The sequence below is a fragment of the Abrus precatorius genome, unplaced genomic scaffold (assembly GCF_003935025.1).
Source record: "Abrus precatorius isolate BTA unplaced genomic scaffold, Abrus_2018 Scaffold7, whole genome shotgun sequence".
NCBI classification, from domain to species: Eukaryota; Viridiplantae; Streptophyta; class Magnoliopsida; order Fabales; family Fabaceae; genus Abrus; species Abrus precatorius.
The window spans coordinates 710,021-729,670 of record NW_020874417.1 but is presented as its reverse complement, the minus strand read 5'-3'; the positions used below and the strand labels follow the sequence as shown (position 1 = coordinate 729,670).

At 31.3% G+C, this 19,650-nt stretch overlaps 3 protein-coding genes across 4 annotated transcripts; 1 reads left to right on the top strand and 2 right to left on the bottom strand.

The window, feature by feature from the left end:
- Positions 1-392: 392 nt before the first annotated feature.
- On the bottom strand, positions 393-4,818 carry LOC113872552 (transcription factor MYB111-like). The gene is made up of 4 exons (XM_027510186.1): positions 4,735-4,818; positions 4,506-4,640; positions 4,153-4,282; positions 393-1,401 (listed from the first exon to the last, which is right to left on the bottom strand). Exons 2-4 carry the CDS (start codon positions 4,636-4,638, stop codon positions 534-536), a joined length of 1,131 nt encoding a protein of 376 aa, XP_027365987.1. The 5' UTR covers positions 4,639-4,640; positions 4,735-4,818; the 3' UTR covers positions 393-533.
- Positions 4,819-8,548: 3,730 nt separating this feature from the next.
- Positions 8,549-13,220, top strand: LOC113872670 (dnaJ protein ERDJ3B-like). Its single transcript, XM_027510395.1, has 10 exons — positions 8,549-8,876; positions 9,007-9,155; positions 9,254-9,380; positions 9,533-9,644; positions 10,392-10,508; positions 10,724-10,810; positions 12,128-12,187; positions 12,272-12,349; positions 12,591-12,662; positions 12,767-13,220. The coding sequence occupies exons 1-10, from the start codon at positions 8,803-8,805 to the stop codon at positions 12,923-12,925; spliced, it is 1,035 nt and encodes a 344-aa protein (XP_027366196.1). The 5' UTR covers positions 8,549-8,802; the 3' UTR covers positions 12,926-13,220.
- A 1,078-nt stretch (positions 13,221-14,298) lies between these two features.
- Positions 14,299-17,582, bottom strand: LOC113873181 (transcription initiation factor TFIID subunit 13). Of its 2 annotated transcripts, none has more exons than XM_027511201.1 (6): positions 17,493-17,577; positions 16,613-16,720; positions 16,491-16,528; positions 16,275-16,334; positions 16,105-16,179; positions 14,299-15,116 (listed from the first exon to the last, which is right to left on the bottom strand). In XM_027511201.1, exons 2-6 carry the CDS (start codon positions 16,713-16,715, stop codon positions 14,982-14,984), a joined length of 411 nt encoding a protein of 136 aa, XP_027367002.1. In that variant the 5' UTR covers positions 16,716-16,720; positions 17,493-17,577; the 3' UTR covers positions 14,299-14,981. The 2 variants fall into 2 exon arrangements, with proteins under 2 accessions (XP_027367002.1, XP_027367001.1); XM_027511200.1 differs by having other exon boundaries at positions 14,676-15,116; positions 16,613-16,736; positions 17,493-17,582.
- Between the last annotated feature and the right edge of the window lie 2,068 nt (positions 17,583-19,650).

The following is a 19,650-nucleotide window of genomic DNA, read 5'->3' as shown; positions in this document are numbered from 1 at the left end:
TATTACTTAAGATTTTTTCACATACAAAAACTTAAACTCGAGACATTCTTTAAATAATACTAAATTGTTTACCATTTAGTTCAGTTTGCTGATACAATTCTTATTTTATTATTTTAAAAGATTCTATGTGTGTAAAATATATTAATATTTAAATGATGAAATAAAACTTGTATTTGAGTTGTGTATTAGTTAAATTTAAATTAATTATACAAAAACACATTATAATCGGTGCGTGGCGATATTTCAATGTTAACAACAAGAAAGTGACTGCAATTACTTACTTATGTCTAATTACATATCTGATATCTACTCCAAATCTATTACATTTTTTATACTGTTTTTAGTTTAATTAGATATTTTTCATACTATTTTATAATTCAAATGAAAAATGTATTTCAAATAAACATCGGTATTTACGGTTAATAATCACAAAATATTAATACCAAACTCTAGTTCTAATAAAAAAAACATAAATTTTGTCCAAAAGAAAAAGGGGGGGAAAGTACTAAATAAAGGTCTATTCTATTATTTCTTCAAGAGAGAAACCAAGCAACCACGTCGTTTTGTATCTGAGGATCTGTCTCTCCCAAATTTTTTCCATCGCTTTCCCAATCATCGTCTTCCCACAGCCAAGTCAGCAAGTTTTCTTTTTGCTCCCAATCATAAGCGATATGGGACTCAATATTATTAAACTCTATGACGCTTTCCCAATCCCATCGATCCTCCAAACCCAAAGTCACAGAAGAGGAAGAATTCCATTCTCCAATATCCCCATTGCAACTAAGATTCGCACTACTCTCACTCGAAGCCATTTTGTTGTGACACGCATCATCATCATTGTGTCTTTCATTTTCCACACCAACACCCACCACGTCATTGCATTCTCTCTCTTCACTTAAAGTCAAAACCCCACACGTTTCTTCCTCAACACAACTGTCCAATATGTCACTAAAACTCAACTCCCCACTAACACCATTAATGCCTTCCAATTGGCACAGTCCTAAAACGTCATCATCGCCGCTTTCTTTCACACCGTTAAGGTACTTCTCGTATGTTCCATGTACCTCCACCTCTTCCCGTATTTCCTCACCAACATCTTCCATTTCCATTAAACCCTCTCTCTCTAGTGATGGTGTGGATGGCGGTGGAACTTCACTTTCGATATTCTGTTGGGTGACACTTTGTTTAGGTCTTTGGGTACCCTTTTGAGGGTTGCTTTTGTTCTTCTTCATGGCCCAACGACTGGTTCTACCACCTTTACGTTTGGGTGTGGGGAGCATGACCCCAGAATCTGGTTGGGTATTGGGGAAACTGTAAATTCTCCTGCTGAGGTGAGAGTTCCAGTAGTTTTTTATCTCATTGTCGGTTCTTCCTGGCAAGTGACTTGCTATCAATGACCACCTAAAATCATCAATGCCAAAAAAATGTCGTCATTCCCGTCACTGTTATGTAACCTTTTTTATTATTTTTGTGAATAAATATTTGAAAATGCAAACATGAGGGGGTTGTCGTTAGTGTTCCTATCATTTTTTTAAAAAATAATTTAAGAAAACTTTATGAACGGTTCTTGCATCAAAGTAGGGTATGATATATGTATGTTAATGTTTCTGTTTTAATTTATTTGCTTTAAAAAATTATATAATATAAAGAATTTAATACATTTATTTTTTTATTAATTTTTAAATTTCTTATTATATCTTTTTCAAAATTTTGAGTTATTCAATTGATACAAAACTTTATTTATTGTTACATTATTAATAAAAATGTTAATGAAAAATTAACACTTGATATAATTTTAAATTTTAACATGAATAAATGAAATTAAAATTTATATTTTCTTGACAGATAAATAAGAAAAGCATGTATTTTTAAAAAGATATATAATAATAACGTAAGGATATCAATATAATTAACCTTAAAAAATAATGTCCAATATAAATTAATCCATTCCAATCGAGAAAGGCTTACCATCAACCCAATTAACTTTCCCCTAGACAACTAGACTCATGCATGCAGGGGATAATTATTATTATTGTTGTTGTTGTTAATTATAACTTTTTCATTATGTGTTTAACTGATGCACAATCCAAAAGTAATAAATTAATTTTTTATAAAAAAATATAATATTTAATATTATTAATATATTATATCATGTTGTATTTTTAATTTTAAATAAACTTTTATTATCTGTATTAAAAGTAATATATTATTATTATTATTATTAATGTTGCGAGAATGCGTGGAAAATGCCGACAGTATGCATGGTATGAAAAAAAGGTCTTAGCTGTCGTATTCAATCATAACGGCGGTAACGCAAACGTACGGATTTGTATGCCTCCACGTAACGTAACAGTCTTCTTGTTACCCTTTATCATTCAAAATTTATTATATTTATGTTTTTTTTTATGGTATGTCTTTCCACGTATGTTCAAATATTTTATTACATGATATAATTAAAAAAAGGTGAAAGCATGTAAAGGTTTTGGAGAACGGCAAAAGTCAAAAACTAGAGACATGTTAATAGTTTTAAAGGAGAATATTTGGTAGACATTTAAGAGGTACAGGGAAAAATATTATAGATGATGTAATGTAATGCAAAGAGAGAGCTAAACAGATATGGTGTTAAGTAAGTGATCGTATTATTGGAGTGTTTATATATGCAATCAATCCAATCATGTGATTTAAGGTGAAACTCGTGGTAGGTTTTCGAATGACAAAGAAATAATAATTAGCCATTATTTAATATGACACACACAGAGAAAAATTGAACATTTATATTATTTAATAATTTTTTATAAAATTTAAATTTTTTATTCATTATGCTAATTTTATAATAAAATAAAATAACTATATTTTATTACACTTTATTTTAATGTGTAGTATCTTTTAAAATATAGATAGATATTAAAATTTAGATAGTATATTTAAATTATATAAAATTTAATATACATAATTGTTGAAGATAATATAAAATAATTCAATAGCTGAATTGATTAATTTTATATTTTATTGTAAATTATTAAGTTATTAAAGAATTGACTTAATGATATTTTATGATTATAAATTTAAAACATAATCAATCAAACAAAAATACTAAATATCATAATGAAAGGATATAAAGTTTTTGGTTTTTTCCAAACATATAAAAAATAATAAGTAACTTTTTTTTTCAAACATGTGTTAAATTCTATTTTAATAAAAATTACACATGCATTTTAAACTTATTAAATATTATTTGTCAATAAAAAAAACAGATTCAGTCATTTTTTTAGACAGATATTTTTTACTTTCACCTGAGTAACTTTTAAATTATAGAAAATTATATTTTCAAAAAGAATAAATAAATTCAATAATGTAAAACATGTATTTTTTTAACTCTAAAAACTACCGTTTTAAACACATATTTCTAGATCTTTATATGTCTATTTAATTTGTCCCATAAACATCAAACGAAACACTGTTGAATGTCTTCTCACAATTCTCGCTTTAATTTCGATTTAAGACAAATGATGTCAAGTTATTGAAAATAAATTAGTTTTACGCACACGTAATAGACATATATTGACAGCTTAACAAGTGAGTCTACGACAAGTAAGAGCGTTTCACTGTCTTTTTACATCTTAAACTCTGGTATATATATATATATATAAGTACGTACTCTTTAATTTAAAGACAGAGATTGTCAATAGAGCTCTCTCGATCTCTATAATAAATGATAAAGACAAACACACACAGAGGTCAATTTTTTAGTTTTTTATTAATTTTGAAACAACATAATTGTAAAAATATCTGCAGCGTCAATGTTGGCAACTGAGGTTTAGTTTGTAATTAAAAATATCTGCGGAAGTTTTATAGGATTTATGATGAATAAACAAAGAAAGAATATAAAAATAATGTGATAAAAATAATAAATTTATCTAAAATAAATAAACAAATGTGAAAAAAAATCCAAAATCTAAGTAAATGAACTGAATTAAGGCAATTAACATGGAAATTAATATTTTGTGAAAAGAAGTTGCGGTAATACCGAATACTACTACTCTAGGGTGCATATTTGGTCCATTTCGTCACTTATCAGTTTTCTGCATGTGATCCAGTATATATACTTTTTTGTTTCAGTAACATATTCAATTATATGCCACGGGCACTAACCTGTTGCCAAAAGAAGCGTGCAACTTTACGATGGTGTGTTCCTCTTCAGCAGAAATGTTCCCTCTTTTAAGGTCAGCTCTCAAGTAGTTAATCCATCTTAGTCTGCAACTTTTCCCGCACCTTAATAATCCTTCCAAACCCCAAAATAACAGTAAGAAAGAACACAATTAATTAATAGCACGAATAATTTCTTCAACAAAGAATATACAGCAACAAAATTGTAGTTGGAAGTTCAAACCTAATAGTCAAGATCAAATTGGAAAATGGTCCCCGAAAAATTACCTACTTAATTATAATTACGCAAGCTAAAAATAATACTATTAACTAAGAAGCAAAGTGAGAACAATTGTTACCTGCATTCTTGGGCAATGACCTCCATGAACCTTCCCCATTGGCCTCAATATATTTGGCCAAGATCTCATCTTCCTCTGCTGTCCATCTCCCCTTCTTCAACCCCACTTTCTCACAACAAGGAGCTCTTCCCATAGCTGGAGTAGAAAAAAAAGCACAAACAGTAAAACTTTTACCAAAGAAAAATAATAAAATAAATGGGGAATTTTTTGGTACATGTGGATGTCTCACTCGTTAATCTGTAGACTGCAGAGAGAAGTGGGAGAAGGGCAAGTGCATGTTTTGTTGCTGCAACTTGCGAACGAGCTACTCGTGCTGGGTGAAGTGTTACAAGGTGAAAATAATGTGGGGAATTTATAGAACTGGAAAAGGGGCACAGAGGTGGGGCTGTTGAATTTGACGTATTTGTGGTGGCAGATTGTGCCACGTTGGCTTTGTAGGAATGCTACAGTCGTGGCTTAACCATCCCCAACCTCGTGACGGGGCTTCCATCACCCACGTGGATGCTACTGTTACAAAAATCCTCAATTACTCATGCAAATTCTTAAATGCTCGCTCCCCACAAACTTCTTTTCAGCAGCTTTCTATTAAGAAAAATGTTAAATGTAACCAAATTTGTTCAACAAATCAACATAATACCAAAGGGTTAACTCCACTGTTATTTTTAATGATTCTGGGTAAAAATTATATTTTATTATCTTGATTGTTATATTAAATTTTTTTAATTAATTAGATTAAATTTATAAAAATTTATACAAATACAAATAATTCATACTTTGTTAGATTATTTTATTTCTATATATAACATATTTTTAAAATATTAATTTGTAAAATTACATGTATGTAACCTTTTAATTTATCTAAAAATTAATATATATAATCAAGGTGTCAATATCACCCTATTTAATTAGATTAATAAATTTTATAATTATAAAAAAATATTTAATATAAATAAGTCTGACAAAAATTTCATACTTAACAAAATATATAAAGACGAGTATTTTGTAAACCTTTCCTATTTCCTACCGTATGTCATCGCTGTATTGATGTCTCACGATTTTTCTCACATAAACCACGTGCTATCAATTTATCAACAACAATGTGATATATATATATAATTTTTAATTTTATAAAGATTAGATAATTCTACAAATATAATCAAAATACTCTTATTTTTAATTATTCAAAAAATATACGTTATACAAATTTATAGACATAATTTATATAATAAAGCATTCAATTACTAAATTTAGAGTAAAATTCACATAAAAAAAGTATTAAATAATATAAGAACTTATTTAAAAGAGCATGTAAATAACTTATAAAATCTATTTTTAATTTAAAAATAATATACTTTTTTTAAAGTTTCTATCCAATAAACTTTTCTTAGAAATTTTTTAACAAAATATATTCTTAAATAATGAATATTCATCAAAGCATAGTATAAATTATTACGAGTGAATTTTTTTTTTACTTTTTTATATTCTTTAAAATCCTAAAAGACCGTAACCATTAGTATAATTCATACTTATTATCTTTTAGCTTGTGAACAAACTTTTATTTGATAATTTTTTAAATAAATATTTAAATAAATTAGTTTTCATATATCCATTAATGGTTGCACTGAGTAGCATTTTTGGTCAAAACAGGATCACCATCTTGTCAAATTAATAAAGTATAGGATAAAAAACTTCAATCCATTCGACAGAAACTCGTTATCGAAGTAATTCCTACGACTTTGGAAACACGCATAATATAGAATTAAGTGCTATGCTTTTTATTTGAGACGCAAATGCTACTTCTTGCGCTAAAGTCAATCAAGATGTTTCTTACAAATAAAATTAGTATCGAAATGTTGGGTGTTTGTCGTATACTTTAACATGGATGTGGACTTCTAGCATGAAAGGATACTAAATTTTCCTTGACAACTACTGGGATGTTTCCCCATGAAATTGTTTTCTACAAGATATAAGAAAATATTAACAAATTAAGCCACTTCATCCTCCCTATGATGACTTCTATGGAGCTTGCCTCTTAGTGCCATTTGTGTCCTTTTCATCGACTCCAAGAAGAATGCACATCATGATATATGCTTCAACACTCCAGCCATGATATTCTTATTTGTTATTTTCTTATTATCTTCCGTCCTTCTCTTAAATTAGCAGTGGACCCATAATCATATCATGATCGGATTTACAATTTGTTTTTTTGCTTTGCATTTCCTTGCTACAGCTTTGTGAAAGAGTTATTGTAAAAATATTTTCTTCCTGTTTATCTACTATCGTTCACTGAACCCCACCATGACAACATGATTTTAACTACATATGTTCTTTTTTAGTCTATCAGAGTCCTTTTCTAATATTCTATTGCAATCTCATGTAATCTTTTTCTCGTGCAGTGGAGAATTGTGGTAATATTTTATTTGGATATGTATCCAACAAAGTAACTACGTCCTTCCTATTCCTAGCTAGCGCTCACTCCAATCTTCAAAGACCTTAGAATTCCGATGTATATGTACATGTGCACTTACTCACAATTTTCGTGGTTCCCTTGGGAAACTAAGATATCATCATGAATCCTTCCCACAATTGTCCCAACTTTCTCCTTTAAGGCTTTGTATGATTATCCCAATTGCTGCATTTAGACGACTACGATTAAATTCCATGGTGTGGATCACCTTTTACTCCATCACTGAATATATCAACCAATTGTATATGTGTATCTAAGGGCTAAAAGATCCCCTTTAAAACTCAACTTTGTAATGTATGAGATATATAGTTTATCCTTTATCTCTTCATGAATTCCGGAACCCCTAGGATTATTTTATATATTGCCTCAGGCAATTTGAAGCCGTGATTTAGTTAGTAATTCTTCAATAATACTACTACACTTACAATGACATTCTTACATAGATAACGAAGGAATCTTCCTCATTCCCTTGTCATTCTTCATTTCTTATTGCATCTCATTACTTTATGCTCCATTAGCCTCCACCCTTATTACTCATTTACTTGCCTATACAAATCCATCGTTAATGAAAATAATGGGAAAGTCACATAAATAGTATCATAACAAAGGCAAGGCATGCATTAAGTGAATGGAGCAACACTACTCTGGACCCGTATCGACCTTAACTAATTAACCAGCCTCCCCCTTGAAGCCAACCAACCATCTCCAATTTGATGTTGAAACTGAGAATTGAATATATAAACAAGTTGTGTTATATTCTTTTAATAATAATAATGATATAGAAGCTTATGCATTACGGCCACTAACTTACTCTATGCAAACTTACTTTGCCTAAAAAACAGCTTTTTGTTTTCAATAATTTATTTATTTTGCTCCATTTCTTTTTCAAGCATGTTTGTGTAGCGAACTAAGTTGATTAGGGCTAAGGTATGATGACCAAATTCGGTTAGACACTTTCCTCAACTCAAATGCTTGAGATTTTACAGTTTTTGTATTTGGTCGACTTGTCTTTACTTTTTTTCTTTCAAACTTGTCTTTACATTATTATTATTATTATTTGGTCAACATCTTTACATTTTTGTGTCAGTGAGTATTGCTAAACGGGTCAGACTTGGGCTTAGGCTAGCTTTCAAGCCCAGTGCTAGTTTATAAAAGGGAATAAGTTTAACCAAAAAAAAAAAGTGTATAAAAAGAATAAGGGGGGAATCCGCGGCAGTACTAGGGGTTTCATAAAATGAATTGAGGTTTTTATGAAACTGTGGTTATTTAAAAATATTTATTATGAAATAAAATAATTTTAGGAATGAAATCTCTAGTTGCTTAAAAATAAGTGCAAAGGATCTTCTTTCAAAGAATAGTAGTTAATAGTAAAAAAACCGTATAACTAATTTTTTATTCACCTTTTGTTTTTTCAAAACATGAATAAATCAAATGCTATAAGAAATAAAAACATGAACAAATACATAGTACACTTAGAAATAAAGTGATTGATCTTCACTTATCAATTTTAAAAATACTTTGAAGTATACAAAAATTGAGTTAATGCAACAAAGAGTGTGTTCTCCTGCGAATTGAGCATGATGAAAGGTGTTAGTAGATGTGAAGTGGGAAAAAGTGGGAGAGAGCATAGAGAATGTGCAACGTGTAAATGTAGGATTGGTTGGAACACAGAAAGGGTAACCATGGATTGGAGAGTTTGGACAGGAGAACGCTGCACTTGCAAATCTCGATTTCATTTTGCGGAATCACTTTCAGGATTCTCACTCTCACTGCACCAAAACAAAGACATTCATAACTGTACACATTTGATTTCTTTTCAAACAAGACCCAATGGCTCATCCAAGAGTCAACCTCTTCTTCCTCCTATGCCTTATTATTTGCTATTCTCTCTACGCCATTGCGGGGTATTTATATTCTATCTCTCTCTCTCTCTCTCTCTCTGTTTGTTCTCTCTCCAGAATGATCCAATTTGACAAACGATGCTCACGAATTTTAATGTATGTTTCCTCGTTAATTTTTGAATATTTTCGACAGAAAGAGCTATTACGACGTACTTCAAGTCCCGAAAAGCGCTTCGGACGAGCAGATAAAGAGGGCGTATAGGAAACTCGCGTTGAAGTACCATCCCGATAAGAACCCTGGCAATCAAGAAGCTAATAAGAGATTTGCGGAAATTAACAATGGTATATTGCTATTAATTAATTAAACTATGATTTTATTTATTTAATCAATCTAGCCTGTTAATGTTTTAATTGTTGAATTAATTGTCATCGTATATCAGCGTATGAAGTTCTCTCCGATAGCGAGAAGAGAAGCATTTACGATAAGTATGGGGAAGAAGGTTTGAAACAGCATGCTGCTGGAGGAGGCGGTGGAATGGGAATGAACTTCCAAGATATTTTCAGTTCGTGAGTCGCATTAACTTTAATTTTGTGCTTTGTTTCCTATAGAATTGAAGGTTTCAACGTGTAACTGTTTCATCAATAGCATTGCACGTGGGTAGTGAGTGTGTGTGAGACGCGCTGATTTTGAGTATTGAATTTATGTTTCTTTGTTTCAGTTTCTTCGGGGGAGGTCCAGTGGAAGAGGAAGAGAGAATTGTGAAAGGTGATGACGTGGTTGTTGAATTGGATGCGACACTGGAAGATTTGTACATGGGAGGTTCCTTGAAGGTGTGTTCATATCTAGCTAGTCTTTTGATTGCATTTCTGTGCATTAAATTTGTGTATCTGTTAATGAGATACATTCAGCGTTAAGATAATGTTAGGCTGATATGCATGTCATACAATTTTTCAACTTCTGTAACATTTTGTGCGTTGGTTATAGATGGAAATGAAATTAACTTTGACGATGTACATGGTTTATATGGTAATGGCAAAGTGTCTCCTCGAGTTGGGTCAGTTGGTTAAGTTGCAAAACATGAATTGTGTGCGCGCCTCCATCCTTTTCCCAATCTTTTATCTCCTCTCCCCTTCCCCTGTAGGGCCTATTTTGAGCCTCTCCTTGGACGAACTAAAAAAGGGTAAGAGCAAAGTACCCATTTTGTCTGGCTAGATCAGCCAATACAGAAAATCAGAAACAAAATATTAGATGCAGAGCAGAATTCATTTTGGAGCTGCTAAGCAGAACTTGTGTGTTCATCAAACTCAGCCTGAGTCATGTCATACACATATTCCACATAATAACTGGAGCATGTCCCGTATTACCTGTTCTGTTCTATCTCGGGCATCTCAATTCATATTTGAAGTACATTCACCGAGCACATACTTTACCACTAGTAAGGCATAGTTGTAAACTATCTCATAGTTATCATCTATTTATCAAGCACTCTGCTCTGTTAGCAGTATAAAGTTTCTCAGGTAGTAGTGATTACTTCTAAGTGTCTCTGTGACCCTTGGCTCTTGCGTTGTAATTATCAGGTTTGGAGGGAGAAAAATGTTTTAAAGCCCGCACCTGGAAAGAGACGCTGTAACTGTAGAAATGAGGTTTATCACAAGCAAATAGGTCCCGGGATGTTTCAACAGATGACAGAGCAGGTAAACATCTTTAAAAATGTTGAAAGAATAGATCTTTTTCTTGTTTTCGATCTTTTCATGCTTGAGGACATTTTTCCTACCTGAAATTTTTAGTTAATTTTCAAGCTCAGACAATTTTCTTCTCTTTTATTCTGGGGAGGGGATATGTGCACATTCATTCCTATTGTTAAAATATCTGGAAATTTTCACTCTTATTTATTAGTTTACCTGTCCAGGTCTGTGAGCAATGTCCCAATGTTAAGTATGAAAGAGATGGTTATTTCATCACTGTTGATATTGAGAAAGGCATGGAAGATGGACAGGTAATCCTTTAAGGTTTATATATAAAGGCTTTAAGCAATATGTAATTATGAATATATCATGTCTTACATCCCTTTCTATATAAGCTCTGCTCTATAAGGTGTTATCATGGATCTAAGGTTTGGAAGATGAATACACAAAAGAATAAACGCTAGGACAGCTAGTTAGTTAGTTAACATAATGGGTCGCGGGAGTAGTTAGTTAGGAGTTTATGTTTAGATAGCAGGAGTTGTCAAAAGCAGGAACGGTTGAAATAATTGTTCATTGAGTTACTCGGCGGTAAGGGGCCACTGCTTGTAATGGAATTATCTCCTTGCATCTCCACATAGCAGAAATAACACAACTTCATCTCTAACTTTCTTTATCACTCTCTTCAATTTTTGGTCTACACAGCTAGTTCAGGTTCCTATCATAATTCATAAGGTATGTCAAATCACATTTCTTCTATATTCTAAATACACTAATTAGATGACAAAAGTGGAATTAAAATATAATTAATGAGCCTGATTTTAATTATATTAGAATTGGAATTGATTCAAAATCAATCCATTGTTTTTTGAATTGTATACTAAATTTTAAAATTCCATCTTACATTTTCTGGTAAAAATTACTTAGCTTACAAGTTTGTACATTTATCTATTTATCAGCACTAAAAATAAGGGGAAAAGACCTTCAAACACATTTTTTCTGAATTTTCTGATGACCATAAGAACAAAAACAGGTCAGTGGTTCAATTTAGGCTACCACAAGAAAATTAAAATAATTTTGGATTTCACTCTTGAAAAGTACCGGCTCATCTTGCATGAAGAAATAAATGTAACTTTTTAATTGCTTAAACACAGTTAAGTACATGTATCAAACCTGACTGAATGATGTTATCTTTCATTCTAAGTCAACTAGTGGAGCCTTTTGGTACTATTTTTTAGTCCTATTCATCAAGGAACTCAAACAAAGTGTCAAGCTGATTAGTTGTCCAACAAAAGTTCTTTTTGCCTAAAATAGAGAGATCTAGATAGAAACAGAATTCATGGGATTGTTCTAAGTTCATCAAAATTCTATTTTTAGAAGAAATGCCAAACATTAGATGTAGAAGACCAATTTCCAATTTGAAGGGTGTTCTAGATTAAGCTGAAAATACACAAATTAAGGTGGTGTTTGAAGGAAACGATGAAAACACTAGAGTGTTGTATAAACAAATACATGTGCGATTTTTGTAATTGTTAATAAAATATACAATTGAAAGAAAAAACTACACGCCCCAAGGAAGCTTGCTGAAAACGCACTCACATGATACAGTTATCGGTTTTATCCTTTCACAGGAAGTGCGATTTTATGAGGATGGTGAGCCCATAATTGATGGAGAGTCCGGAGATCTAAGGGTAAGTAACTTATTTCTCATGTTTACTCAATAGCTGTTTTGTTTGCATGTTACGATGTGCAGTTTGCTGACAATATATGAGCAGTTTCGTATCCGTACAGCACCACATGAGCTCTTCAGAAGGGAAGGCAATGACTTGCACACCACTGTCACTATAACTCTGGTAAATACTGCAATAATTTGTAATTTTGTATGCTTATCGATTAATTGATCTATACTTTTTTCCTTAGCTATATTGAACATGTTCAAGACATGTAATAACAGTATACTTTTATTCTACTGACTAGCATAACACGTTGAATTATAATGTTTTTGTGACTTTGCAAACCGTTAACTTGTCTGTTATTGGTCTCCTTAAAATTCTACTTGCCTTGTAAAGTTTATTTTTAAAACTTTATGTTCAGGTTCAAGCACTTGTTGGCTTTGAAAAGACTATTAAACACCTAGATGAGCATCTGGTGGACATAAGCTCGAAGGTGAGCATGAAGCATCCTTGTTGCAGCTCGTAATTGGCATTAATATGATATATAACTGCATGCATAAGAAAAGGCACGTATCTGACAATTTTTTTGACCATTAGGGAATCACAAACCCAAAGCAAGTGAGGAAGTTCAAAAGCGAGGGCATGCTACTGCATATGAGCACAAAGAAAGGAGATCTTTATGTCACATTTGAGGTTCTATTCCCCACCTCACTAACGGAGGAGCAGAAAACGAATATAAAAGCCATTCTTGATTAGAATATAGGATACATTTTATTTCTCCTATTATGTCCTCAATGTAACATGATTAGGTGCTTCGGTATAAGTAAACCTTGATTATCCAGGCCTGTCCCCCGATTTTGTTAGTTAACAAATAGGTAGGTTTTCCTCACACAAAGATGAGGAAGCTAATCCTCGACCCTGTGAATTCCAGTGCCTTCATGGCACGCTATTCTTTTTAGTAACGATGCAATGAAAATTAAATTGTAACACGAGCTGAGAAGACATGCTTACATTGGATTGAATTTATGCCATATCGGAAATGATTATAGAGCGAATAGTACTCATTCAGTAGTGCTCTGCTCAATTGCAAGTCCCTTTCTTCATGCCTCCTTTAGCCTTCGGTAATGGTTGATCAATCTCTTAAAATGAGTAGTAAGGAGATGCTAGTGGTTTGCAATAAATAAGTTTTCTCTTTGATAATGAAATCAAACCTACGGTTGTGTCACTGTAATTGCTATTTGTTGTGGGTGTAACTTGGAAAAAGAGTAGACTTTACATGCCGGAATTGTGATTTTATGTGACTTTATTCGATGGGAATGAGTATTACTTTGTTCTGTATAGCGAAAGTCAAGGAATGGTCAGTCATTCTAGGTTCATTTAGCAAGAGTCGTCAATCAACACACTTAGCCGGCGAGGGATTCTTTTCTTTTCTCAACACAACCTTAATTCTTTTGGTTTTGATCAAATAGATATAATAAAACTGTCCAATAAAGCATAATATTTTTTTTTTCTAACTTTTTCTCCTCCAAATAGATTTTTGATTATTTCCTTCAGAATGGTGAACATATTTAAATCGATGATTTGTGGACTTTCTTTCCATGCAGAGAACGACTCAAAGTTCTAGTGTGATAAATATATATCATTTAAAAGTAACTTTTATTTTTAGTTTAATTTAAATAAATATTTTGAACAAATGATCAAATTTCTTTCAAAACATGCGTTTATTTAAAATAAAATACTACTAAAACGTGAAAACAAAAAAGACAGATAACTTGCATATTAAGAACTTCAAGCTGCTAAAGAACCAATAACTTGTTATTTACTCCTTTGTAATGATTACCGTCAACAATGAATACCCAGACTTCAAATGACTCCTTAAAGTGAACATAACTTAATTCTCATAGCCGCCCACCCCACATTCAGGATGCAAGAGTGTTTGTAAACATTATGGTTTTGAAAATCAAATTACACCGATCAATTCAACTAATTTGACCAAGAATCAGTTTACGTTACCAATTTAAACAACTTCCAAAACCAATGGATCAAAAACTCAGTAGAAAAATCAACTACAACTAGGTAAGAACTTTTAAACAAATATTCATATATAAAATTGAGATATAGATTATTACGTTAACTAATTATAAATTTATCTTTGCCCGAAGCATTAGTTTCTAACATGAAAAATCAGGAACAGCAAAAATTGGCAAAGCTGTGATAGCACCTTTCAGCTTATCAAATGCAAGTTGTGCTTCAATATTACACCGAGATTCTTTTTTCAATAGCTGGGTTAAGGGCATAATGATTTCACCCTAACCTTTTACAAAACGCCTATAATCACCCGTCAATCCCACAAATCCACGCAAGCCTTTTATGCCCTTTGGAGTTGACCATAACCACATATCTAATATTTTTGGGTCTGCTGAGACACCTTCGGCCGAGAAGATATGTCCTATATACTCCAAGCTAATCTCTAACCTAATATAGTTATAACTCTATCACTGGCTCATCTTTGTGAATTGCTGCGTTTGGTCCTGAGCATTGAAGGCAGCATAACGTATGCTTTAAATTCCAGTAAATTGCTGGAACGAGTTGGTAGTTATATTTTCTCATGAAACTTCTATCACATTATTATGTACACGTCATATTCACGTATGAAGATAAAACAGTTTCAATTCAATCATGGCCTTCGGGTATAGTTTCATATCTAGAGCATCCTCAAAACATGAATATTATAACCAACAAAGTGAGACCAGCTCGGCAGTCGGCACCAATCGAGAATGCAGCAATGGAGCATTTCAACAATCTTCATAGTTCATCCTTCAGCTGTGTCATCAACCTCAAAAACCTTCCTCAGTTTCTCCTCGTCTGATTCAAAAACCTTTCTTGCTTGTTTCAGCTCTTCATTCATAGACAGCAATTCTGTGCATCGGTTAAGTTTTGGCATATCCTGCATTATATAGAATAATTTATTGGACCCCAGATTACAATCTGCAAACAAATATGATGGTAGTGTGATCCTATTGTTTAATTTATTGGTAGTATATATTCACCAAAAATATCAGATTTCTCGGCTTGTCCAAATATAGAGTTTATAATGCTAATATTCATCGTTAGAAACTTGGAATAGTTAAGTACTACACAGTTGCATTGTTGCAGCAGTGAGTGGAATGATTCAAGGCGAGATTATAGTTCCTAACTCAGATTAGACATAAAATTAGAAAATCAGAACTGACCAAACAAGCTGTTTCGGACAACCCTTGTTCTGAGTGTTTACAGGTTATAAGTTTAAGACAATTAACAGAGTTTGGCTAGTAGAAGTTAATGATTGTCCTGCTTCAGAATGTGCTCTCCACATAAGACTTTTAAAAACAGACAATAAAATTTAAATTGGATAAAGATTGATTGATACTTGTTATTGATATTTGTAACAAGTTCCCAAGTACGAGCTTAATCCATCACAGCAGGCTTTTGTATATCATGCCTAATGCCTAAAAGCAATTGAAATCAAAATGCTCATAAAAGCATATGAGAACAAGCAGTTTCAGACTGGAAGTGTTCGATTACAATTGTGTTGGGAAATTCTGATGCTGAATAAGTTAGGATATAAGTACTTATAAAAAAAATGGTTCAACTCAAAAGATTACTTCCAGCACATGCAAGTGTTTTTAGAGGAATTTTCAAGTATTTTGTGCAAGATTCCTGTTTAATTCATTTATTCAGTTGTGTTTCTCTTCTAACACATAACTTTTTGCACATTTTAAGAAAAGGGTTTAAAGGGACAAAAAAGATAAAAAGTTTTTAAATGTGTTTTAATGATGTAGGGGAGTAATGTTGGATCTAATGCAGTATTCGAGAAGAGATACAGAGAATTCACGATTTTCCAGATTCTTAATCTTCATAATAATTATTCACCATTTTCATAAAGAAAGGAATACCTTGCGAATCAAATAGAGGAAATCTTCAACTGATAGCTTCCCCCTCTGAGATCCAATATCTTGGGCTTTATGTACCTAGTCAGAAACATTTGCATAAGGCTAACAAAGCTAACCACTCCAGATCATACAGACTTAGACTTAGTTGAACAATTAAAAGGTAAGATTATTACCAGTTCTGTGACATATTCTACAACAATGTCCTCCATAAGCGCTACACTTTCAGGAAGTGGCTAATTGCAATGGCAAACAAGATAAAAGGTTCAAGTTAATGGACACTACTATTAAAAATTTACATGGAAAAAAATCCGGTAGTTAAATGATTACGTAACCAGGCAAACAAAAATAATGAGTACATAAGAGAGAAGAAAGGATGGAATAGTTCTTACATTAGGATCATCTCCAAAGCCATACATCATGTGCTGCACTACAGCAACGCAAGAAAAAGATTAGTAAGAAACATTGAGATGACTAGACTAAAATATTAACATTGGAATAAAAAAAATCTAACATTCTTTTTGGAAAACTCCTCTTTTGCGCTTGGATGAAGTTTCTGATGGTTGTGAGGATGATGCTTTTGTTTTTGACGAGGTTCCGGCAGAGGTGTTGCTCATTGTTGCTGCACAATGCTTACACTGTTATCTTCAGTGAGTAGATGGAATTAGTGAAAAGGAGAAACTAACAGAAAATACACAAAGTTTGCATCTTCCAGTGCCGCATGCGAGGATTCTGCTCTGCACACAGAATCCCAGAGAATGAAAAATGAAACAATGACATTTTCCACCATGAGGAAAGCATGCCAGAGACACTAGACTAGGCAACCCCATACCCCTCAAATGAACTTCCAACCCACCACAACCAAGCCCTTGATTTGGGGATAAAAACCCACACCAAAACTGCAGTTATCATTTTTTCTCCACAGGAAGGCAAGAATTATACTGAACAAAATAACTCCATATGTTTAATATCATGACAAGCAGGACCATGAGGCTTCTGAATGACGCGACCCAATTAACCAAATAGAGCACAATTAAATAAAGCCGCAACAAATTGTTCAACTTAAAACTTTTGTGAATAAAACTCACAGTGGTAACAGTTGAATTTTCTACACTGAAAACTCGGCACTACAATCCCTAATGTAAAGGTTTTAAACCAAGCGACTTTTTGGTTTGGATGTCAGATGAAAACAATTATTCAAAGCAACAATAATCCACGAGTAATAAACATAGTCATAATAAGGATTTTGAAAGGGAAGAAACTATAAACGAATCAATCTCACACAATAAGAATGCTACTTAGGGATTCTGGAAGGTGAGTAAAACCTTGGAATCTTGAGAGAGAATAAAAGAGAAATTGAAGAAAACAAAATCGGAGAGGAAATGAAACCTTGCCTCAATGAGAATGAGAACTCGCGAATTTTTCAGTCACCTGAGAGCCAAAAGCGAAGCAACATTGAAGTTCTAAGTTGCGAACCGTGCAGGAGTGGGAAAAGTGAAGAGAAGGAAGATAATAGGCAGAGTCTTTTAATGCATATTTTATATTTTATTATTGGCTGAATTAAAAAAAAGCCTGCGAATGAAAATTATTAGATTAAAAATATAATTTGCATATATTTTATTATTTTAATTAATAATAAAATATATATTAAATACTCGAAGAAAAAAAATTATCATCTGCTATAATCTTACACAGTTTGAATAAAACTCCTTCCAAACATTATTAAATTTTTTAATCAATTTTTATATATAAGTTGTGACTATTAATTATTAAATAATATAGTTTTTATTAAAAATTATAATATTTATTTATTTTTAATTTGCAAAATTTATAATTTTCAAAAGTAATTAAATGATATATTTTAATTATTTTTTTCAATATTTAATTTAATAATACTTTTACAGTGTACGAACAAAATTACTACTTAAAAGAATTACAAACGTACAAAGCACACTAATTAATCACAAAAAAATATTTTCTCTTTAATTTAACCGTAAGTGATGTTAAGATCATGTAACAGGAGATATGATAAACTAATAATTGATAGTAGGAAGTATTAGGGTAGGTATAATATAAATTTATATTAAATTTTATTTTTAAAAACAGAAAAATATTTTTAAAAAGAAAAACAAACACTCTCTTAATCTCACTCTTTTACTTTACTCTTAATCCACAAAGCTTTCTTAAAAGAACTGTGATCAAAATACAAAATTGTAAAATAATAAGACTATGTTTGGTTTCTATTTTAAAAACACTCTTATTATATGTTGTTTTTGCTAAGTCAGAACTATATATTTTTCATTCTACAACAAACCAACGGCGACAAATCATGTAATCTTGTCAAAGTTCATATACACAATCTTGGCAAAAGTGAAAGTAGGTATACAATAATGTCTAGAAAGAAAAATAGGTATTATGAAGGTGAGAACTTTTCTGGAATTACAGGGAAGTAAGTAAGAAATTTTATTCAAATGCCAAGGATAAAAATAAAATATAATAAATTATCAGTTTAAAATATGTTTGTCTGAAAACAAAATGTTACAAAATAAGCAAGATAAATTCATCTAAAAAAATACATCTATTTTGGTCAAACAGTTAATTGAATAATTATTTTTTAAAATTTAATTTAATATAAGTGCTTAAGATACACGTTTCTCAAAAATGCAAAAAGTGCTCAATTGTATAAACAAAAAAATATTATCTCATTTTAAAAAAATTCTATTATAAATTTCGTTGACATAAATAATATTAACAATATACTTTTTATCATCAACTTGATTAAAATTGATTAAATAAGAGTTCCACTGAATTTCAATTAATAACAATGTGTTATATAGAGGCGTTAGATCTTTTATTATATTGTTTGTTTAATTTAATTTGAAAGAAAGCGTCAATAAAAAATGTCATGAACATCCTACTTTATATATTTTTGTAATTAATTTGATATTATATATTTTTTTATTTTTTAATTGAGTGCATAAAATAAAGAATACAAAAAAGAATAACATTTCCCATACTTTCACCTAAACAGATAGTTAAACCCAAAAAATTTACACGATCATAACTATTATAGGTCGTAGTTGGGTTGACAATAGGTTTTAGTTGGCATAAATACAGTGACCACCGTTTTCTTAACTGCATAACCTAACTTCATAACTAGATTATTAATTATATTCAATGCTTTGCTTTTCGTGGACTTTTTGCAACCTAGTATAAAAGCAGGTATCTTAAAAAGGAAATTAAACTTCCTACATTTCTAAAAATGGAGATCCCTGAAAGAAAATAAAACAAATGAAAGACTTCTTAGTATTATTTAATTTTGTTTCCAAACAACACTTTTATGACATTCCTTAACGAAATATAATTGGAAAATATTTTTCATATAACTCATCATTAATCATATATATTTTTATATGTGTCTAACGATATAAATACAGATCAAGGAAAAGAATAGTTTTATTGAAAGTACATAAACTATCACTTAATTATCGTAAGAGTTATAGTATTTTTAATAGAGGTATTTTCATATTTATTTATTGTAATATTTTATTA

Bases quoted from the DNA above. Each gene is read 5' to 3' on its own strand.
- LOC113873181 (XM_027511200.1), bottom strand. From the start codon at position 16,715: ATGAGCAACACCTCTGCCGGAACCTCGTCAAAAACAAAAGCATCATCC. The intron at 16,529-16,612 runs GTTAGATTTTTT...GCGTTGCTGTAG, and splicing joins AGGAGTTTTCCAAAAAGAAT to TGCAGCACATGATGTATGGC. The intron at 15,117-16,104 runs GTATTCCTTTCT...TATATAATGCAG, and splicing joins TCCTCTATTTGATTCGCAAG to GATATGCCAAAACTTAACCG.
- LOC113872552 (XM_027510186.1), bottom strand. From the start codon at position 4,638: ATGGGAAGAGCTCCTTGTTGTGAGAAAGTGGGGTTGAAGAAGGGGAGA. The intron at 4,283-4,505 runs GTAACAATTGTT...GGGGTTTGGAAG, and splicing joins GTCATTGCCCAAGAATGCAG to GATTATTAAGGTGCGGGAAA. The intron at 1,402-4,152 runs GTTAGTGCCCGT...TGATGATTTTAG, and splicing joins CACGCTTCTTTTGGCAACAG to GTGGTCATTGATAGCAAGTC.
- LOC113872670 (XM_027510395.1), top strand. From the start codon at position 8,803: ATGGCTCATCCAAGAGTCAACCTCTTCTTCCTCCTATGCCTTATTATT. The intron at 12,188-12,271 runs GTAAGTAACTTA...ATATATGAGCAG, and splicing joins GAGAGTCCGGAGATCTAAGG to TTTCGTATCCGTACAGCACC. The intron at 12,663-12,766 runs GTGAGCATGAAG...TTTGACCATTAG, and splicing joins TGGTGGACATAAGCTCGAAG to GGAATCACAAACCCAAAGCA.